Source organism: Habropoda laboriosa, unplaced genomic scaffold (assembly GCF_001263275.1).
Source record: "Habropoda laboriosa isolate 0110345459 unplaced genomic scaffold, ASM126327v1 scaffold713, whole genome shotgun sequence".
NCBI lineage: Eukaryota > Metazoa > Arthropoda > Insecta > Hymenoptera > Apidae > Habropoda > Habropoda laboriosa.
Window position 1 is genome coordinate 285,308 of NW_017100832.1, and position 19,183 is coordinate 304,490.

The 19,183-nt window shown below is 35.1% G+C and overlaps 4 protein-coding genes across 5 annotated transcripts in view; 2 read left to right on the top strand and 2 right to left on the bottom strand.

Annotated features, from left to right (window-relative positions):
* LOC108577256 (transferrin) overlaps nt 1–3,402 on the bottom strand; it is a 7,429-nt gene extending 4,027 nt beyond the window's left edge. The window contains exons 1-8 of the mRNA XM_017940389.1: nt 3,351–3,402; nt 2,355–2,451; nt 1,931–2,036; nt 1,668–1,801; nt 1,435–1,562; nt 646–790; nt 418–575; nt 6–127 (exon numbers count right to left, since the gene is read on the bottom strand). Coding sequence (XP_017795878.1) covers nt 6–127; nt 418–575; nt 646–790; nt 1,435–1,562; nt 1,668–1,801; nt 1,931–2,036; nt 2,355–2,451 — 890 coding nt within the window. The 5' untranslated portion in view covers nt 3,351–3,402. The remainder of the gene's footprint in view (nt 1–5; nt 128–417; nt 576–645; nt 791–1,434; nt 1,563–1,667; nt 1,802–1,930; nt 2,037–2,354; nt 2,452–3,350) is intronic.
* Nucleotides 3,403–5,664: 2,262 nt separating this feature from the next.
* LOC108577289 (major facilitator superfamily domain-containing protein 6) lies at nt 5,665–8,913 on the top strand. Of its 2 annotated transcripts, none has more exons than XM_017940429.1 (10): nt 5,665–5,684; nt 6,303–6,462; nt 6,535–6,833; nt 6,913–7,243; nt 7,338–7,528; nt 7,617–7,753; nt 7,871–7,986; nt 8,068–8,313; nt 8,474–8,620; nt 8,700–8,913. In XM_017940429.1, the coding sequence occupies exons 2-10, from the start codon at nt 6,405–6,407 to the stop codon at nt 8,768–8,770; spliced, it is 1,596 nt and encodes a 531-aa protein (XP_017795918.1). In that variant the 5' UTR covers nt 5,665–5,684; nt 6,303–6,404; the 3' UTR covers nt 8,771–8,913. The 2 variants fall into 2 exon arrangements, with proteins under 2 accessions (XP_017795918.1, XP_017795917.1); XM_017940428.1 differs by lacking the exon at nt 5,665–5,684 and adding an exon at nt 6,017–6,101.
* Nucleotides 8,914–9,056: 143 nt separating this feature from the next.
* Nucleotides 9,057–11,376, top strand: LOC108577276 (F-box/WD repeat-containing protein 4). Its single transcript, XM_017940410.1, has 7 exons — nt 9,057–9,368; nt 9,800–10,078; nt 10,177–10,327; nt 10,442–10,605; nt 10,686–10,814; nt 10,955–11,102; nt 11,176–11,376. Exons 1-7 carry the CDS (start codon nt 9,079–9,081, stop codon nt 11,374–11,376), a joined length of 1,362 nt encoding a protein of 453 aa, XP_017795899.1. The 5' UTR covers nt 9,057–9,078.
* A 371-nt stretch (nt 11,377–11,747) lies between these two features.
* Nucleotides 11,748–19,183, bottom strand: part of LOC108577257 (cytoplasmic aconitate hydratase-like) — an 8,301-nt gene continuing 865 nt past the window's right edge. Inside the window, exons 2-14 of the mRNA XM_017940390.1 lie at nt 19,035–19,177; nt 18,826–18,971; nt 18,187–18,580; nt 17,927–18,098; nt 17,633–17,850; nt 13,950–14,109; nt 13,561–13,781; nt 13,315–13,471; nt 13,003–13,238; nt 12,792–12,928; nt 12,571–12,718; nt 12,335–12,501; nt 11,748–12,187 (exon numbers count right to left, since the gene is read on the bottom strand). Of these exons, the coding sequence (XP_017795879.1) occupies nt 11,935–12,187; nt 12,335–12,501; nt 12,571–12,718; nt 12,792–12,928; nt 13,003–13,238; nt 13,315–13,471; nt 13,561–13,781; nt 13,950–14,109; nt 17,633–17,850; nt 17,927–18,098; nt 18,187–18,580; nt 18,826–18,971; nt 19,035–19,177 (2,552 nt within the window). The 3' untranslated portion in view covers nt 11,748–11,934. The remainder of the gene's footprint in view (nt 12,188–12,334; nt 12,502–12,570; nt 12,719–12,791; nt 12,929–13,002; nt 13,239–13,314; nt 13,472–13,560; nt 13,782–13,949; nt 14,110–17,632; nt 17,851–17,926; nt 18,099–18,186; nt 18,581–18,825; nt 18,972–19,034; nt 19,178–19,183) is intronic.

Genomic DNA, 19,183 nt, shown 5'->3' on the forward strand with positions numbered 1-19,183 from the left:
CTAACGATCTAGCGATGACCGCTGGCCAGGGTTTCGTGATCCATACGCACGGTTTGTCGAATTTCACCGGCCTCGTGGTACCATCGGGACAGAGATACTTGTAATCCTCCTTGTTGATCCCTTGATCCTAATTTCATGCATAATTCCGTTAGTACACCATTGTGCAATAATTATTGCATCGTGCTGCTCGAAATAATTAACACAAAGTTCCGAACTTTAGTGTTAAATGGAAAAAGTAAAATACTGAAGTCTTTATCTTGGATACCTCTACTAGCACAGAATGTGTTTGTAGAAGAATCACGTTTCTGGTTACATTGAAACAAACATGTGGATCCTGTGATTTAGTTTCGTTATTCGTGATTCCATAATTATCTCGAGCAGGCTAATTTGTCATTCAAATACTAATACTCTCATTACCTTGAAATGTTTTAGAGTATCACTTAATCTAACCCACGCAATGTCACCTGCGTTATCAGTAAGGCACAACAGGGCACCCTCGCGACCGTGATACTTATCACTCGAGTAACAACCGACAGGATTGTCGCACGCGGCACAAAGGTTTCTGTACTTCGACTCTGCAACCAAGAACATTGAAATGGAGCGATCTAATTATCTTGGACTTATTCGAACTGATCCTGTACCCACTTAATTTACTATCGTTCGTGGTGTCGGCGGACCAAGGGCCGGCGATACACGCTGCCTCAAAGAAATTCGACAAGCTTGTCATCCGGTTCTCCAGCAACGTCTTTTGCGGATCACATTCTTTCGTTATTATCCATTTCTCGAAATACTAGAAACGCAACAAGGAGGAATTGTTAACGTTCAAAGTGTAAGCGTAAGAATGTTATACAGTATGTCCGATTATATTTTCCAGATTGGCGAACAGAAAGTTAATGCATTAAACATTAACACAAACCTCTTTTCCTCTTGGAACAATTGATCTAGGTATGAGCATAGATAGTTTAACACTGAGAGTTAATCTAGCGAGGCTTGACAAATCCAACCGTATAATTTTCAATTTTACAATTCTCTACCTCAGAGTCAGACTTACCCAACTCCATTTTTTTTCTCAAATTTCATTATGTACACCTCACTTTCTTCACTTTATCAGAGCTGCTGTAAAATTACAATACAGGACTTGAGTCAGTCTAGCTCTCAGGTATAAAATTTTTCCTTTTATTACATTCGCTTGACGAGTATTTTATTGCTTTTTAAGATGTATAATGAAATGAACGGTTTGTTCTATCATTTACGTAATTTATTTACGTAAATACATTCAGATCCTACCGGAACGAATGATGGGAAAAAGATTCATCAGACTAACGTAATGTTTAAACACTTCGATGTGAGAATTTTCAGCAATTATTCTGTTCGCAGATGTAAATTTACACACGGGACATACTGTACGAAATGCGTAATCGTAAGAAAATTAACCGTGGAGAAAGCATTTGTCCAATCGTCAGTGGTATCCAGTCCAGGATGACAGAACCTCTTCCCTTTAACATCCCACACGTTCCCCACGTCTTTATGGACAATTACTACCATATCGTAGCGTTGCTTGTCTAACAAAAATGAGCCAACAAGAAGACAACATCAACACCTTGATATCAACTTGTCGCGTGCTGATTAAGTAATTCGGATTGTCGTTCGATTTACTTTCTAATTACCATCTCGGAATAATCTTAGCTCGTTCGTGACTAGAATTTTGTATTCGTTGTAAGCGGACGTCGCAACCAGATCTTCCGGTTCCAACACGGTAAAATCGGCTTTGCCCATGGCCAACTGCCTCAGGCAGTTGATCCTGTGTAATTCGATTTCTCGTTAAAAAAAAAAAACCCCAAGGTCAGGGAATATGCTACGGATCGATGCAACGTTCGTGAAAGTGGTATGAAAACTTTCTCGATTTTCCTGTGAATTTCATTATACTCACCTATCGTTTCCTATAACGCACATTCCCTGATCTGTTGTTTCCAATAGCGGGCAAAGTGTATGGATCCTTTTTGTCGTGTGAACACTCTCCACCGTACATAGTTTCACTGAAACGACGTCGTTCTTTTTCTCTTTTTCTTTTTTCCTCTCTTTCCTCGTTTCGTTGCGATCGTGCGAATGGAAATCGTGACTAATGCGTTATCAATGACGTGCAAATGAAACTCCAAACAAAAACATAATCTTGTTGAGCAAAGATGTAATTTCAACGATGTTATACTTTATATTGTATCTTTCGTTATCAAGATTCTGCGTTTTATTTATACAGCGATACGAATTCAAAGCGGTATGTAATCGTGAATTTTAAAATGTTACTCCTTTTTTCAGAAGTTCAATTTCTTCGATCGTGTTTCGAAAAAATTACTCACATTTTTGAGCGTTGATGCTGCGATGATAATACGCGACGAGGAAAAGCGAAACGAATAACAAACGTGCTCCCATCTTCGGCGAGCCTTCGGTCAGCATCTTCTTCGGAAAAAAAATCGTGAGTCTTCGATTTTTCACACTTATTCACGATATACTTTTACACTAATTATCGAGCATTTGATGTACACGACACTGTTCCATAATCTTACGTTTCACAGTATGAAAAGATTATTAATACACAAGAACGGGGAATACAATAACTTCATTATTCCAGGAATAATTACATCAATCACTTCGTTATAGTTGACGGAGGTAAAGGCTAGTTTGGTAAACATACGGATGCAATAAACCAACCCGTAATGGAACTGCAAAAGGTGCTACGCGTCGATCACGGTAAAACTTGATGAATAAACGGAAAGTTGCTAAATGTCCTTGGCTTGAGGCTTTTCTACGAAATGCTTAAAGACCAGGTTTCACCCACAGGTATAAATCAATCAAACTTTCCTGTTACATCTTCTCTTCAGTCGCTTAATTTTTCCTCGTTTCTCGCTTTCGTTCTTACTACCGCCAAAGACTCTCCGTTCATTTTTACAAAACATATTACATACATTTTATTCGTGATACTTGTTTGAAAAATAAGCTAATTTTAATAGATATCTGCCCATCAGTTCTGCTCGAAGTTCCATCAAGATCGGCGCGTAACACTTCGCGCGGTCCCCTCAACCGTTTCCCTCGTTTCCGATCCAAATCAGGGGGAATCATTAACGCGAACACCGAAACGAAGCCGCAGCAACGTTACTTCCAACGATTACGACGAGTAACAACCACGATTATTTTTAATTCACCAAACAGGACTCTTCTCCTTTCGTCAGCCTTCAAAGGTAAAAAATGATAAGTGGACACGCGGTGACATCATCGGGATGCTGCTCATGATCATCACCAGTTGAAAAGGACTAAAAGTTATCCGATATCTCTCTCGACGAAGAAGACACACGTACCTTCACCTTTCCGTGGAACACAGAATTCTCCTAAACAAAAATATATGGAAAGAGAAAAAAAAAAAAAGAAATATACGAAAGAACGAAGATGCTCGACTGGTTGAAAATAGAAAACAAAGGCGAGATAGTAGACAGCGTGCAGAAAAAGGTCAGCCGGCTCGGCCGCGTGGAGCGGCAGCGACTCGCCTCGACGGTCACACCGGGAGACGCAACAGGCGACGACGAAAATGACGGCGGGGATTTCTTCGCGTCCAACACGTCAACGTGTATATGCAGCTCCACGCAGACTGGATTAAATCAATGCTGGCTGCTGATGCGACCAAAAGTCCAGTAGGGAACTGGAATTACCGAGGCTGGTGGGGGTTCGTGCGTAATATACTCTGTTGGTACAGTGGACGATGTTAATGTTCTCGTATAATACGAGGAGACGATATTTAAACACACGGGGACTCGTGAACGCGGATTTTGTTGCAACGCAAACTAGGGGACTAGCAGTTGACGGAAGGTCGCCATCGTGATCGTTCATTATGAAACGATATCGTGTTCGACGAACACTTGGCGACAGGGTGGATTTATATCCTTGTGCGCGCGCGTACATTTTCGTGTGTTTATCCCAATGACGACATCTTCGTCGTCGTTCGCCGCACCGTCCTCGCGGCATTTCAATATAAAATAGAAGATTTTTTTTTTAACGTCGGAGCATTTGCTTCTTTTCTCTTTAAATCGTAGGTTAAAAGAATGGATCGAATGATCGTGGGAGCGCGCAATAATGTGAAGCTTCCGACTTTACTTGAAACTTGAAAGCCTTTGTCGATCGACCGATGAACTTTGAGCAGAAAGTAGAATATTCGTATCATCTACGCCTTGTGCATAAATTTTAAACTTACAACCTTCATATTATTCTTATCGTTTTGTCGATTAAAGAACGGAAAGCTTCTGGCAATATTTGCATGATTCTTATCTGAAATTCATGTAGCGTAAACAAAATATCGTTTTATTAAGCAACTAAACAATCAGAAGGTATTGTTGGAGGAAGTATCAGAAATGTAAGAAATGTTACATATAGGCACGTATATTTTATTTATGGAAGGTTTCAGTTATAAGAGTGAACGTTGTGTTATCAAATAATTCAGTATCTATTTCCATTTAACTATTTTACCGTATTGTAGCTTAGGATCGCTATCATGTACATAGCTCGTAAAGAATAACTCTCTTCCACGGTGTTAATTGAGAGATAACGCGAGAATCGAAGTCGCCCCCCTGCGAACTTTTCTTGCAACAACGATTTCTCTATGCATCTCTCCTCACGTAGAGGGATCTGAGTCATCCGACAATTGCTACTGAATTACTTTGTTAATGCCACAATTGTCAGGAATGATGATTGCAAGCGAATTATTGTCATCGTTATGCAGCATCGTTCCGTTTCAGGCAGACACGCTCGTCATTTTCTATCGTTGTTACTTTCCGCATCAAAACAGTTCCTATCTTACAACAAAAATATATAATTCGAGAGGCTGAAATATTCCACGTTTCTCAAAGAACATTCGAATTTTCGCCAAGCTCGAGGCAAAGTACTTAAATAGATCAAACAATTTTCAAGTTATTCGAAACAATTAATTTCAGTTTAAACAAAAGAAAATTTTGTACAATTTGTACTTATAACACGAAGGATTTGGATTATCTTATTTTCGTTACAGATATACGTATAACTAGGAATCGAATGAAAATTGCGCTTTTAAAAATACGGAACTGCAAATATTGTATACATCCGTTATTTGATAGAAATGGCTTTCTGCACGATAATTTTAATCAGCATTGATACGCTTGTAGCGTGTACTAACTATGTTATATTTTCAATTATCTCTCTAAACTAACAATGTAACTTTTTTACGACGCAGTATTTTTAGAACATTTAACCGGTTACACCTGATATCTGTGAAATATGTCAGATCTATTCTTGATAAAATTAAAAGGAAAATTTTCATCGTGTTATATATATATGTATATATAAGATAACTAGAAGCGAACGCTTTCACCAGATTTATTTTTACACAAATTACGTAAAGTCGCCAATACATGGAGTACAATATGCACAATCATGCATGCAATAATGCACCATACGATTTAATAATATTACCTGCAGACAAAAGAATTTTCCATTCAACTCTCTTCATGGTTACTGTAAAGTGAATTTAATCTTCCTTTTTTTTCAGGAATGAAAATTTTAAGATAGCTCCATGGTCAAATACTAGTTGCAGCCAGGTGCGACTTTTGTTTGTCATGTGTATGGCCTTGAGACACGCATAGAAACCAGCATATGCATCCGTATTGAGGGTAAAGGCATCTCAGAGTATTGCTACTATCAGTAGTACCAGTATAGCTGCATGCGAGGGAGGTGTATACTGAGCGTACGTAATTCGTTGCCAAAAAGTCAGTACCGTCGCTCGACACATGTCAGTATCTTACGTCCGTCAGATTGACAACCTTCAAGACATAAAAGAAAGCAGAATAATTGAGGAAACCAGCCGACACTTGTTCTATATGTTGCACTGATCTAATTTGACGCAGTAAAATAAGTGCTATCGAAATGAATAATCTTTTATCTTACTATAGAAAGAATAATCAGTGTTAATATTTTTTGGGTCATTCTACATTATTGTGTCTGATCATGGATATAAAGAGGTTATTTACTACGTCGTTGTTTGTCTAAAGTGTAGACATTGGCAATCGGAAATTATGACAAATCAGAATGTACGGTTAATTCGATACAGTGAACTTTCATGAATTTAAGATTTCGGAATGCATTAATTATAATGCCTGTTATAATATATGCTACATATTTTTAATCAATGATACTCTTGAACTGTATCTATATATGATATGATATCTCTCTTGTATTTATATTTCTACTTCAATTTGTTTGAATTTTGTATTGATATATTTTGATTTCAGGAAACAAAGTGGGATTTAACTTCAAACATTATTCCCTACTGTAAACTAAAATATTTAAGCTGATATTTTCCTAATATACTGATTACCTTAAAATTATAAAAAATGAAATTAAATTATACACAGTTGCCTATAAAGGCACATTACTTCTTTTTTATGGCAGGTACATATAATTAGATAAGTTAAAACATATGTTTTTAATAGTATAACAATCTCATACAATCTTTTATTACAGCAATGGGTCCAATTCTACCATTTTTACCAGTTTATGGCAAACAACTTGGAATTTCTGCAATAATCATGGGCAGCATTACAGCTATTTTGCCAATATTGTTCTTAATTGCAAAACCAACTTTTGGATTTCTTGTAGACTACTTCCATACATGGAGAAAATCAATTTTTATCATGTTGTTAGCAACAACAAGTTGTTGTTACATTTTTATGTACTTCTTACCGATACTTCCAGGTCCAATTTTACCAGACCATACTTTTACAAATGTGTCTTGTGACATTTTACCATATTGCTCATCAAAGGTAATTTATTATTTCAATCATAAAAAATATTTTAACTTTCTTTCTTTTTACAAGTATCAAATCATATTTTTTATTTTAGGATATTTCTAGTCCAGACTTATGTACGGGGATAAAAAATACAATGTGCCATTGGAGTTGTACAAATAAAAATTTTTCTATGTCAATACAATTTCAAGCAATTAACGAAAAAGTAAATTTTTCTTCAAATTCTACATGTATAATTGACAAGAATGCTACCTTATATTGTACTCATAGTAGTAATTGCAATGTTACCTGTGATAATTTTGAAAATAAGCATTGCCTATATACATCTGTAACCTTTTGGGGCTTTGTTTTCTTAATGTCTCTTGGCAATATTGGTTTTAATGTAGGCAATAGCATAAGTGATGCAATTTGTTTTGATATACTAGGTACTACATAATTATATCTTCTCCTTATTTTAATTTATTAAGAATGTGGATAAGTAGTAGTAATTTTTAGTTTACTGTTATTTATTTTTTATAGGTGATGGTGGTGAAATGGGATATGGTAGACAACGTGTTTGGGGAACTATTGGTTTTGGAATTTCTGCCTTTTTAACTGGTTATGCAATAGACTACTGGTCTAAAGGAGAAATTATAAAAATATATACACCAGCATTTTTACTGATTTTTATATTCACAATCATTGATTTATTTTGTTGTAAGAAATTGAATGTGAGTATGTTACATGTCATTTAGAAAGTGACAAATATTCACAATATTTATATTTTATTTATACAATGTATGAAAATATCTTTTGCAGCTGCCAAAAATGACAGGATCGACCGATATATTGAAAGATGTTATGAAACTTTTGAAATTAAAAGCTATAATTGTATTTCTCTGTTTTGCAACGATTGCTGGCATTCTTGATAGTTTTATGATTTATTTTTTATTTTGGTAAATTTCCACTTTAATAAACTAATAATATTTAGATAACTAAAATACTTTAAAAGATATAAAAAAATGGATTACAAAGTAATAGAAATTCACATAAGGATAATGTGCTTTAAACAGGTACTTAGAAGACCTTGCTATGGCAACTGGTTATATGAGAGAGATCAAACTAATTGAAGGTTTAATCGTTGCAGCAGAAACATTGGGCGGTGAAGTAATATTCTTTTCTTTATCTGGTATACTGCTTATTTGTCTTTATATACTTTCTACTTTCATATAATTTAGACATTTCACTCAATTGTGCCTTTTCTAAATAGGTAAAATCCTAAAAAAACTAGGATTTGGATATACTTTTACATTTTGTTTCGTATGCTATGCATTACGACTTGGTTTAATTTCTTTAGCATCAACTCCATGGTGGGTAATACCTATAGAATTATTCATGCAAGGACCTACTTATGCACTTTGTTATACGACAATAGTTGCCTATGCAAGCAAAGTTGCACCACCCGGTACGTCAGCTACTGTTCAAGGAATCGTAGCTGGCATGGACGATGGTTTTGGTAATTAATATTTATGATTCGATTATTATATTACATAGGTACAATATACTAGATAATAAACTTCATTTATTTGTGAAGCTAGGATTTAAATACTGATTTGAGAATTTCCTTATACGATTTAAAGTGATGCTCAATATCTTAATATTGTTTATTTTTTCAGGTTTTGCTATTGGTAGTCTAATAGGCGGGATTTTATATAAATTATTTGGAGGTGTAACAACATTACGAATATTTTCATCCATTGCCATTGTAACTGCGTTTCTATACTTCATTTTATACGTGTTATATTTAAAAGACAGGACGCCAGGTATAAGAAAAGTACTTCTTTGCGTTTCATATACATTCCTACTGTTCCACGTAGTATGATATAATTTCATTTATTACAGGTACAAAGAACAATGTAGACTGGAAAACGCCCGAAGAAGCACAAAAACAGTGTACCGTTGCGGACAGTTGACCCTGATAGGTTTTTCAATAGACGTTTATTCACAATGAACAATTACATATTTTACATGTAACTCTGCTTATATCGAGGCGACACTATATTACAGTACACCTGATAGCACACACCTTTTAATGTGTGGCAAATCTCTTCAGACCTCACAAAGATGTAAATCAAACAACCAATTTTCAATAGAAATGAAAATTATTGTTAATAATGTAATAAATTTTTTTGTACCAAATTATATTTTAAAAATAAAATCTGATATATTGTTTATGTGCGTAATTATTATCATGTCGTATCTTAATTAAGGGAAGAGGTGAATGGGAAAGTTTTTACACGTGACAGTTTGCGTAACGCTGAAGTTTAACAGCTGTTGTGTCTTCAGTCGCCACGTGATCGGCTTGACAAAAATGACAGATGTTTGGCGTTTGGACACATTGCCGTCTGATGTTCTAATCTTAATTTTCGATTACTGTCATGCCTTCGACTTGGTACGACTCAGTGAAGTATGCACACGATTCTACGATATTGTATGTGGAAAGATACTTTGGATCAAGAAGAGTAAGCAGCCGATCGCGACGAATCAAACTTCGAGAAAGTTTCGCGAAAGGTGTGTTAGGTTATGTGTGAATGTTTTTTATGTATATAATACACTACTTTTGGCATAATTTTTAATTCTCATCAATGACATGCCTTTATTTGCCTACTCCTATATGTTGCAAAGTTCCTAGTGTACATTAATTCAAGAGACATGAATTGTTTATCTTAATATATGTTTAAAATCTAAAAAGCTCCAGATAGTTCTGTTGTTCCATAATTGATTACAGTTAATTGCATCTATTGATTCTATTGTTGAGTGATATAAGATAACCAGCGAGAAAACATTGAAATTTATTACTTAAAACAGTGATAAATAATATATGTTTTATTTGATAAATAATTAAAACTATCAAAATGATAGTTATATTACATATAATGGAATATATTGAACTTGTGCATTCAAAGGGATTTCATTAAATATTAGATATTTTAATTTAATAGGTGCAATCCATTATTATGTTTGCGCACAAAGTGGCAAGTTTCACACAACTGGCAATATGGTAAATATGAAAAAAGAATTCTCTTTTCGCAAAACACAAAGCTCATACCACAAATTCAATTAACTGAAGATGTTTTGTGGTGGAGTGGTGGGAAACATTTCTATGGTCTTAGACGTACAGAACCATTTCAAGAAAATAACCGAATTTTTATTAATGATAATATTAGAAGTGATATATTCAAGTTTGTTGTCAAAAATGAGTGTATCATCACAGGACACAGGTACCTAGCTGTAGACTTATTACTAGAAACAGTTAAGCTAAGCTATATGCATTATAGCATGATATTTAAATTCATACAAATTCACAAATTTTTTACAGAGATGGAAGTATACAATTTTGGACGAAGTCAAGATGTGATGAAAATATAGATTTTTATTTTAGTATAGACAGAGCACATTCTAGTAATGTGAATGCATTAGATGAAACTTCTAAGGCAATTATATCTGGTTCTAGTGATGGAACTGTGAAGGTAGTACTTTGCATTTAAAATATTACTTCAACAAATAACAAGTAATAAACTTTTATAATGTTAGAAATTATTTACCTTTTTCAAAAATAACATTGAAACAATATTAATATCTAGATTTGGGGACCTATTGGACAAAGAATCTTAAATGTACCTTTAGCAACAATAAATATTTCAGAGTGCGTATGTTCTCTTTCGGCAGATCCAACAAGTACAAACATTGCTATAGGTTCTCGGGGAGATAGCGATAGGCTCCATCTTCATATATTTGATCTCGAGAAGTGAGCTATTATTTCATTGAAAGGATCTCAAGAGTATTTATGATATTCAACATAGAATTTATGTTGTATAATAATTTCAGTTATACTGATTCTGATATTCTAAGGCCCGATAAAAAAAGATGTGCGGGAATATTAGATATGGTTTGGGATAACCCACAAATTCTGCTTACCTGCGGATATGATAGTTATATCCGAAAGTGGGATTTGAGGTAAATTTTTCGCCGATGTTAAGGTATCAGTCAAGAATTTTCCATAGTTTTTCTACAAATAGCAAGTATTTTAAATTTACGAATGTTGGTTTAACGTTGTTGTCGTTAATTTTCACTCTGTTAACAAATTATTATTCTAGGACTGGAACGTGTGTATATTCGTGGCCAGATCCAACAGATGCAACTTTGTATTGTATATCTTCAGACTATCAATATACTATGATCACTGGAACCAAATTTAACTGTAAAGCTGTTCTTTGGGACCAAAGGCAGCAAAACTATGTACAAGTCAGTAGCGGAATATTTTTTACGAGATATTAATTTCTATAATACACTCATAGAATGTTTTTATTTTTTACAGCTCTATTTCATGAACCTTCGTAGAATGTTAAGTCCTGTTTATTCTGTGAGCTTTGATAGTACACATTTATATGGAGCAACAGATCAACATTTAGTGGAACTTAAATTCTCAGGATATTCATACAAGGAATCCAATTACAAAGAGATTCTTAAGTATGAATTAATAAGAACATATGGAAGTGGTTCAAACTGGATTGTGTAGCATCAAAAAATGGAGCTTTTAATTGTACAAAACAAGAAATACTATGTGACTGATGTAGACTGCGATAATTTATAGTTTTAAATATTGGAAAATTTAGTTGTAGATTAAAAATTACGTCACAATTGCAATAATTATTAACACTTTATTATGTTAACAAGTATCAATTACTGCGTACTTTCTTTTTTAAAAACGATCATTATAAAATGTAAGGAATTTGATTTAATACACGAAGATCATATGTTTTACTTATAAATTCGTAACAAATTGTACCGTGTAAGAAACTTTTCGTAATTCAACAAACTTCAAGGAAAAAATTTGTAATACGCAAAAATAAATATATTTATCCAAACTGATTTAATGCGTTTGTTCCTTCGTCCTTTTATGCTTTATAGCAAAGAAGCAATATTATATTTTATGTTCGTTATAATTAGCTCCTGTTACTATAAATAAGGATATGGATACATTCAGACATTATATGCTGTAAATCCAAACCCAAAATTAAATATTACATTAAGTAACTTCTTACGATTTTTCGTATTCTATCAATCCTTAAAACTATCAAACCATTGTTCTAATCATATAGTTTAGAATACCACCATGTTTAAAGTACGTTAAATCTACTTCAGTATCAAATCGTACAATCACTTCGAACTTTTTGCCATCATCCGTAGTAACGGTAATCTTTTCATGAGGCTGGCAATTTTCGGGAAGTACTATATCGTACAATTCATTACCGGTCAATCCCAGAGACTCCGCAGTTTGTCCAGGTAAGTATTGCAGTGGAATAATACCCATACCTACTAAATTTGACCTGGAAAATTACGGGATTGGTAATAAACTTTTATAAAGTACGAATCTTTCTCGAACGTATTACGTTTTAAAACTCCACAACCTTTTTGAAGATTAAAATATTTTCATTTGAAAACAAAATTTAATTTATTTATTAACAAAAATTTACCTATGTATTCTCTCATATGACTCGGCTATAACTGCTCGTATACCAAGGAGATACGGTCCCTTCGCAGCCCAATCTCTTGAGGATCCAGATCCATATTCTTTACCAACAAGAATAATTAAAGGCGTTTGATCTTTCGCGTATTTTTCAGCTGCGTCAAATACGTCCATCTGCGGAAAAACATTACATTTAGGGATAACATATGTGTGATTTTATATAATCTTAATTTCTTTATAAACCTCTTCTTTAGTGGGAATGTAAATAGTACGTGGTCCAGGTTTTCCAACAAACTTATTCAATAGACGAATATTAGCAAACGTGCCTCGTGCCATTACAGCATCGTTACCTCTACGTGAACCATAAGAATTGAATTCTTTTGGCGTTAATCTAAAAGGAAAAAATAAATTAAAGTGAATGCTCATAAGCATTTATGGTTTTTTTAATAATACTTTAAACGTACCCACGCCCCGACAGGTATCGTGCTGCTGGAGAATTGCGTGCGATGCTACCAGCTGGACTGATATGATCAGTCGTTACAGAATCACCAAGATTCAGAAGAACGCGTGCTTTCGTCACTGGTTGTATTTTTGGTAGTTCCTATTTATAATATAAATCATTGCAGAGTAACAAAAACTTATGAGAATAACAGTTAATATTTGCGTTTAATTTACCTTTTGCAAAATTTCGAAATACGGTGGACTTTTTATGTAGGTAGAAGCTGAATCCCATGGATACAATTTACCATCAGGAGCCATCAAGCTTGCCCAGCTAGAGCTGCCCTTTTCAATCTTGCTGTAAACTTCTTTAAACATAGCTGGAATTACATATTTCTGTTCCACGGCTTGAATTTCTGCTCTAGTAGGCCAAATGTCTTGAAGAAATATTGGTGTACCATCCGCTCGACGACCTAAGCATGTTCAATATTATCACAAACTTCTGAAAAATTTATAAAATATGTACATGAAATTAAATCATCCATTTACCAAGCGGTTCCTTCTCCAAATCTAAGTCCACTGTTCCAGCAATGGCGTAAGCGATTACTAAGAGTGGGGATGCTAAATAATTTGCTCGCGTGTTCGGGTGAATTCTTCCTTCGAAGTTTCGATTACCGGACAACACGCCACAACACACGAGTTCATTCTGATTAAATAAAACAAACATAATAATTAAAATTAATAGAAAATATTCTTTTTAATAATTACTATGAAGTAAACAATTCATGTTGTTACCTTTTCAATAGTCTCTACTATAACATTTGGAAGAGGACCACTGTTGCCGATACAAGTCATGCATCCATAACCAACGATATAAAATCCTAATTTCGTCAAATAAGGAACCACTCCACTTTCTTCTAAATAATAAGTAACAACTCCAGATCCCGGGGACAATGAGGTTTTAACATAAGGCGCAACAGTTAAACCAGCTTCAACGGCTTTTTTTGCAAGCAGACCTGAAATTATTATACTATTGTCATAAAAATGTTGAATGTTCAAATAGAAAGTTCTCATAATTAAAATGCACGTCTATGCTAATTGCAGATCAATATATTGGACCATTTTCAGAACTCGTTTACAAAATATTTCCACGTGTAATAAATGCAAACGGGGTTTTTAGTTACCTGCTCCAAGCATTACGCTGGGATTACTAGTGTTGGTACAGCTAGTAATTGCGGCAATGACCACCGAACCGTGCCTTAATTTGTAATCCTTGCCTTCATATTCGAACATACCTACGGCGTCTACCTTTTCTGGGGATAAACCGTATCCCTTGAATCCTACCTGGAAACAAAAACCGTTTATTAGTGACGCAGCCCTTTCATATATTGCAAGAACAGATTCCAGTTTATTATTAGCAACTGAAACACAAAATTTTAATGCACAATTATCACCCATTTATAAAATGAATAATTCAAGTAAATTTTATTTACAAAATATCCATATAAAAATTTCTAGAAAAACAAACAGCATTTTTTTCCGCATGTTATATTAAAATCTAAATTCCTTCATATGAGCAGCACGCGAAAATTTGATGACCCAAGAAAATGAATGACCCTATTGCATCTAGAATTCATTGTCCGACGAATGATTCGCTGAAGAAGCATTCTTGTACGGTAAAGCGGTGATTCCCCCGTTTGTTTCAACATTCAGTATCCAATGTACGAAACTTTTCTTTTGCTCTGTTCCTATATAATTTGCCACCGTGTACATTCGATACATTTTCAAGTTTATCACCTACATTGACGATACCTCCGTAGTAAGCATGTAATAAAATTCCATAAGCTTGTAGAATAACACGCGGGGTGACCAATAATGGTGTATCCCTTTTAAACAGACAACTATTTGAATTCTCTTTCAACGTTGCTCATTTGACGAGGCTATTACGGTCATTGTAATTAGTTCCTAGAAGGTATACGTATCGAAGTCAGTGCCTAAATTGCCCTGAGGATCCCTTAGCCTGCATTCAATATACACTGTCTAGAACAATTAGACCGTCGACGTCATTGTTTGGGCCTTTCCTCGTGACCAGGGTTTGCTTTCACAAAATTCTATACCGTCGAAACAGTTATTTCTCCATTCTTTTGATTTCAAGGAAATAGGTGTAATTTAAAGGAGCTCCTCCAGTGAAAGGTATTTTACCGCAATGGATATTTTAGCCGTTGGTGAAAAATTCATCGTAACCTCTGGAATATTTACCTGGACAAATGGCAATGATATGAAAAAAAAAAGAAAAAAAGATTTAACAGAAATGATATCCATGGAGAACAAGACCGATCGTTTGCAATATGAGGCACGGCGAATATCTGTACGTAAGACAGTGGTATGCAATAAAATGCGTGAGCTTTGCAGAATGAATGGATGTTGTATCAGCAATTTCAGCGAGGTTGCACGACGTTCGTGGCCTCATCGAAGGCAGTCGCTCGTGCTCTCCGCGAAATTCAAGATCGATCGATCGCCGGTACGTATAAAATAATTTTTCAATCGAGAGATCAATTGAAGTTGCGATCTTGTCATCAACAGCTTACGACACTTGCACATTACATTTCTTCAGTTACAAACATACTTTGATTCACTTTTCTTTTTTAAATTACTCGTATAAAATAGTACTTGTAAAATTGTGTTTCGATACTTTTTGTTGTATCGATAATGTACGACGAGTCACTTATAATTATAATTTTTCATTTACATCGAGAAGAAATCTCATGTTCATTTTTTCATAGCTATTTAAAAATACGCTTTTCTTTCTCTTATAATTCTAATTACACGTACATAGATATAAACGCAGTGGTTCCATCATCGCAGAATGAAAAAGTCGACGACAAAAGGGCGTTGAATTTCATGGCACGGAGGAACAGTCAGCTTTCTATGATTCACGTGGATGAGTTTTCAGCAAATGTCCTTGCTGTGATAGCATAGTAACGCGATTCCGATGTTGAACATCTTTCAATAGAAATCGATCGGTCCCTTGTTTTTAAAACCACGCACGCTCGTTGTTGCTTCATCACGTTCGCACGATTATCGTTATATCGCTTTTAACCAATATTTCTAACTAACTTTATGGCCGCTGCCTCGCCATTAAAATATTCCACTGTTAAACATACAATATGTCTGATTCAAATGTATACACGCAGTTCATTTTCAGATTGTCAAAATTCTAAGAAAATTGCCTCGTATAAATATTACTCGATTTTGGAAGAGATAATAAAATATTTAATTTTTTTTTTAAGAAAACTATCTCGTCGATAGTTAACTATACAAACATTTCGAGTTATATTTATGTTCAACTAAATATTAACTATAAGTTAAAAACGTCGATTGCATTTGAAAACCTGAATTTGAATTGAGTTCAAAATTCTACGCATACTTCTTTTTTTTTTATTTAAAAAACAATTTAGCTAAATTCCGGTACAAATAAAACGCTCGAGCGTCCTTTGCTTTACGAGAGATACAGCGAACCCATGATAATTCCATGAGCAATTTGTTTTGGCTGATGGTTCCCGATATCCCTGGAAACAATACATGATTTCATCCTAGTCGTATACGGGGCAACAACAAGGGTGCGTGTGCACAGTGAGGTAACAGAAAATCCTCGTCTACCTGACATGTCAGGAAAGGTATAGGAAGTTCATGGAACGTTCACCAGGTTAGCGTGGACGGTTTGCTCCGTTTGGCCAAGGGGTGGGGACGCTTCGTACATATATAAGAATGGGATGACAAGCGCGGAAGGTCATTAGTGTACAATTAACAGTGCGTAGTCAATCGTCGTGATTGAAGTTAGACAGTGGTTCTTACAATTTTGCACTAGTATAACAAGTTTTGCATTTCAGTATAACGAAATCTTGTCTTTGTTGAAGTTTTTGCTGTTGTGAAAGTTGAAATTATTTTTCTTTTCCTTTTGTGAAGAGATTTTTTTTTGATATTCTAGTGATTTAGACTGAACAATCCCATGAATTATCGTCTAATATTGGAGGCTGCTGTCGGATGAAATCTCGTCCGGTGTGGTTGAAATAGAAGCCTCACCGGGTAGGATTCATCCAATGTCCGCCTCTGTTCTTCATTACTCATCGAAAGGAGCTCTTGAGAGAAGATTACTGATCACTTGTTATTAGGGGCGAAGTATTCGTCTAGTGTAACGTTGCAAAGAAGTCGTGACTAGATCGAAATACTCGTCCCAGATAACAAGATTTATCAACAATTGAAGAGAACATGCTCGTCCAGCTACAACATCTCTACGGAATCGTCCCGTTTATTTTTCTTTGGTGATCTAACTGTATGGTGAATCAAAAGACCATAAAGCTAGATCAGCAAGGCAAAATGTACGAGACATAGCCTCGTGTGGCTGGCCATCGTGACGCTTTGAACGTGTACAAGGTAACCAAATCTTATTTAAAGCCTCACTTTGTATGCACACTTCAGATAATCGTTTCTAGACGGAAGAATCCGGAGGAACTCTTGCTGTGATGTGTTGCTGTAAGAGATTCATATCACAGCAGTAGTTACCTGGGATTCTTTCATCTTTCTTCACCTTCACTGGGCAACTGCAGTAAGCACACATTACGCTTTGGGGCAACACACAGAACAGAGCACTTGGCATATACAAGTATAGCATGGGATGAACGTGATCCTGTTGGACGGTAATGATTGATCGTCACTGGGTTATGTTTGTCCCATTCGAGTACTGATTGATCATCGTCATTGCATGTCACTACGCAATCATCAAACTCTCTACACGATGGATGTTCGTACATTGGTGCCTATAGTATCCTATGTTAAGAGTGTTGTGATAACTTGAAGAAATTCCTACCTTGCTGGTAAGACACTTCCTGAAGTCCGTCTTCATATCCACAACGGAAACACGGTCGTGAGGCCTCTTAGGGCCACTAACGCTGGACACTACAGTTCCCAAATCCAAGGTGACTACTTCTGAGAAGATTGGATCTTGTTTTGGGTCATCATAATTCCTCAACATGCGTACACTGGTGAGATAGTTCTCGATTCTGCTGATATGTTCCTCAGATCGTCCTAGAAAAGATAGTTTCATAAGTACATTGAATGTGGTAATATCGCATATGTCGTTTTCAAACTGTAATGCACATACCTGTTTGCCTTAAGTATGTTAAACTCTGTTGATCAACGGGGAAGAATCCAACTGTAGCACCGTACTCTGGACACATATTCGAAATTGTCGCGCGGTCTGCGATGCTCAATTCGGATACACCTGAACCGAAGAATTCTACAAACTTTCCGACAACTCCAACTTGACGAAGATTCTGCAAGTACATAAGAATAATGGTGAAATAATTTGTGGTAGTTGCTTTTATACAATGTTTTTTTAGAACTTTAGAAAATTTATTCCACCTTTGTAATAGTAAGGACAAGATCTGTTGAAGTTGCATATTGATTCAAAACTCCCTCTAATCTGTATCCTACAACTTTTGGTAGTAACATAGAAATTGCTTGTCCTAACATAACAGCTTCAGCTTCAATTCCTCCAACACCCCATCCAAGTACACCAAGACCATTGATCATAGTTGTATGGGAATCAGTTCCTACTACACTATCAGGATAAAGCAAACCATTGGTGTCGAAAACAACTCTTGCTAAGTACTCTAAATTCACTTGATGCACTATTCCGCTTCCTGGAGGTACAATCAGCATATTTTGAAACGCTTTAGCGCCCCATTTTAAAAACATAAATCTTTCCTTATTCCTTTCAAATTCAATTTCTTCATTTTTTTTCAAGGCGTCGTTACTAGAAAACATGGTATTCTTATCAGAGCTGTGTTATCTTTATTGCTTAATACTAAATTGTTATCATTGTTCTAAATATTCACATATCATTCATTTTAATTCCAAATAAAATAAAAATCATTTTAGACTTAAGCCCTGTTACATAATTGATATTACAGTGGAATCTAGAATTATCTTTGTAATGTGATAAATACCTTATCCTTCTACTTTAAAATTAAATAAGATGTAGTACAAGTAATAATTTACCTCCTAATAAAATCAACTTGTATTGAATGATCAATAACAAGATCTGATGGACAAATAGGGTTTATCTTATCTGGATCAGATCCCAGCCTCTTGACAGCATCTCTCATAGCTGCAAAATCCACAACAGCTGGTACTCCAGTGAAGTCCTATTTTGAATGAAATTTAAATCTAGAAAAACTTAAAAAAATTGTTTAAGTAAAAATACTTACCTGTAATATTACCCTAGCTGGTTTAAAGGATACTTCTGCTCCATCTGGAAGAGCCTGGTTATTTTCCCAGTCTAAAATTTTTTCAACATCAGATTGTTTCACTTGGAAATTATCACAATTCCTAACTGCACTCTCCAAAAGCACTCTAA

Coding starts and splice junctions, on each gene's coding strand:
- LOC108577289 (XM_017940429.1), top strand. CDS start 6,405: ATGAAATTAAATTATACACAGTTGCCTATAAAGGCACATTACTTCTTT. Junction 6,463..6,534: donor TTACTTCTTTTTTATGGCAG/GTACATATAATT, acceptor CTTTTATTACAG/CAATGGGTCCAATTCTACCA. Junction 7,244..7,337: donor AATTTGTTTTGATATACTAG/GTACTACATAAT, acceptor TATTTTTTATAG/GTGATGGTGGTGAAATGGGA.
- LOC108577276 (XM_017940410.1), top strand. CDS start 9,079: ATGGGAAAGTTTTTACACGTGACAGTTTGCGTAACGCTGAAGTTTAAC. Junction 9,369..9,799: donor TCGAGAAAGTTTCGCGAAAG/GTGTGTTAGGTT, acceptor TTAATTTAATAG/GTGCAATCCATTATTATGTT. Junction 10,606..10,685: donor CATATATTTGATCTCGAGAA/GTGAGCTATTAT, acceptor TAATAATTTCAG/TTATACTGATTCTGATATTC.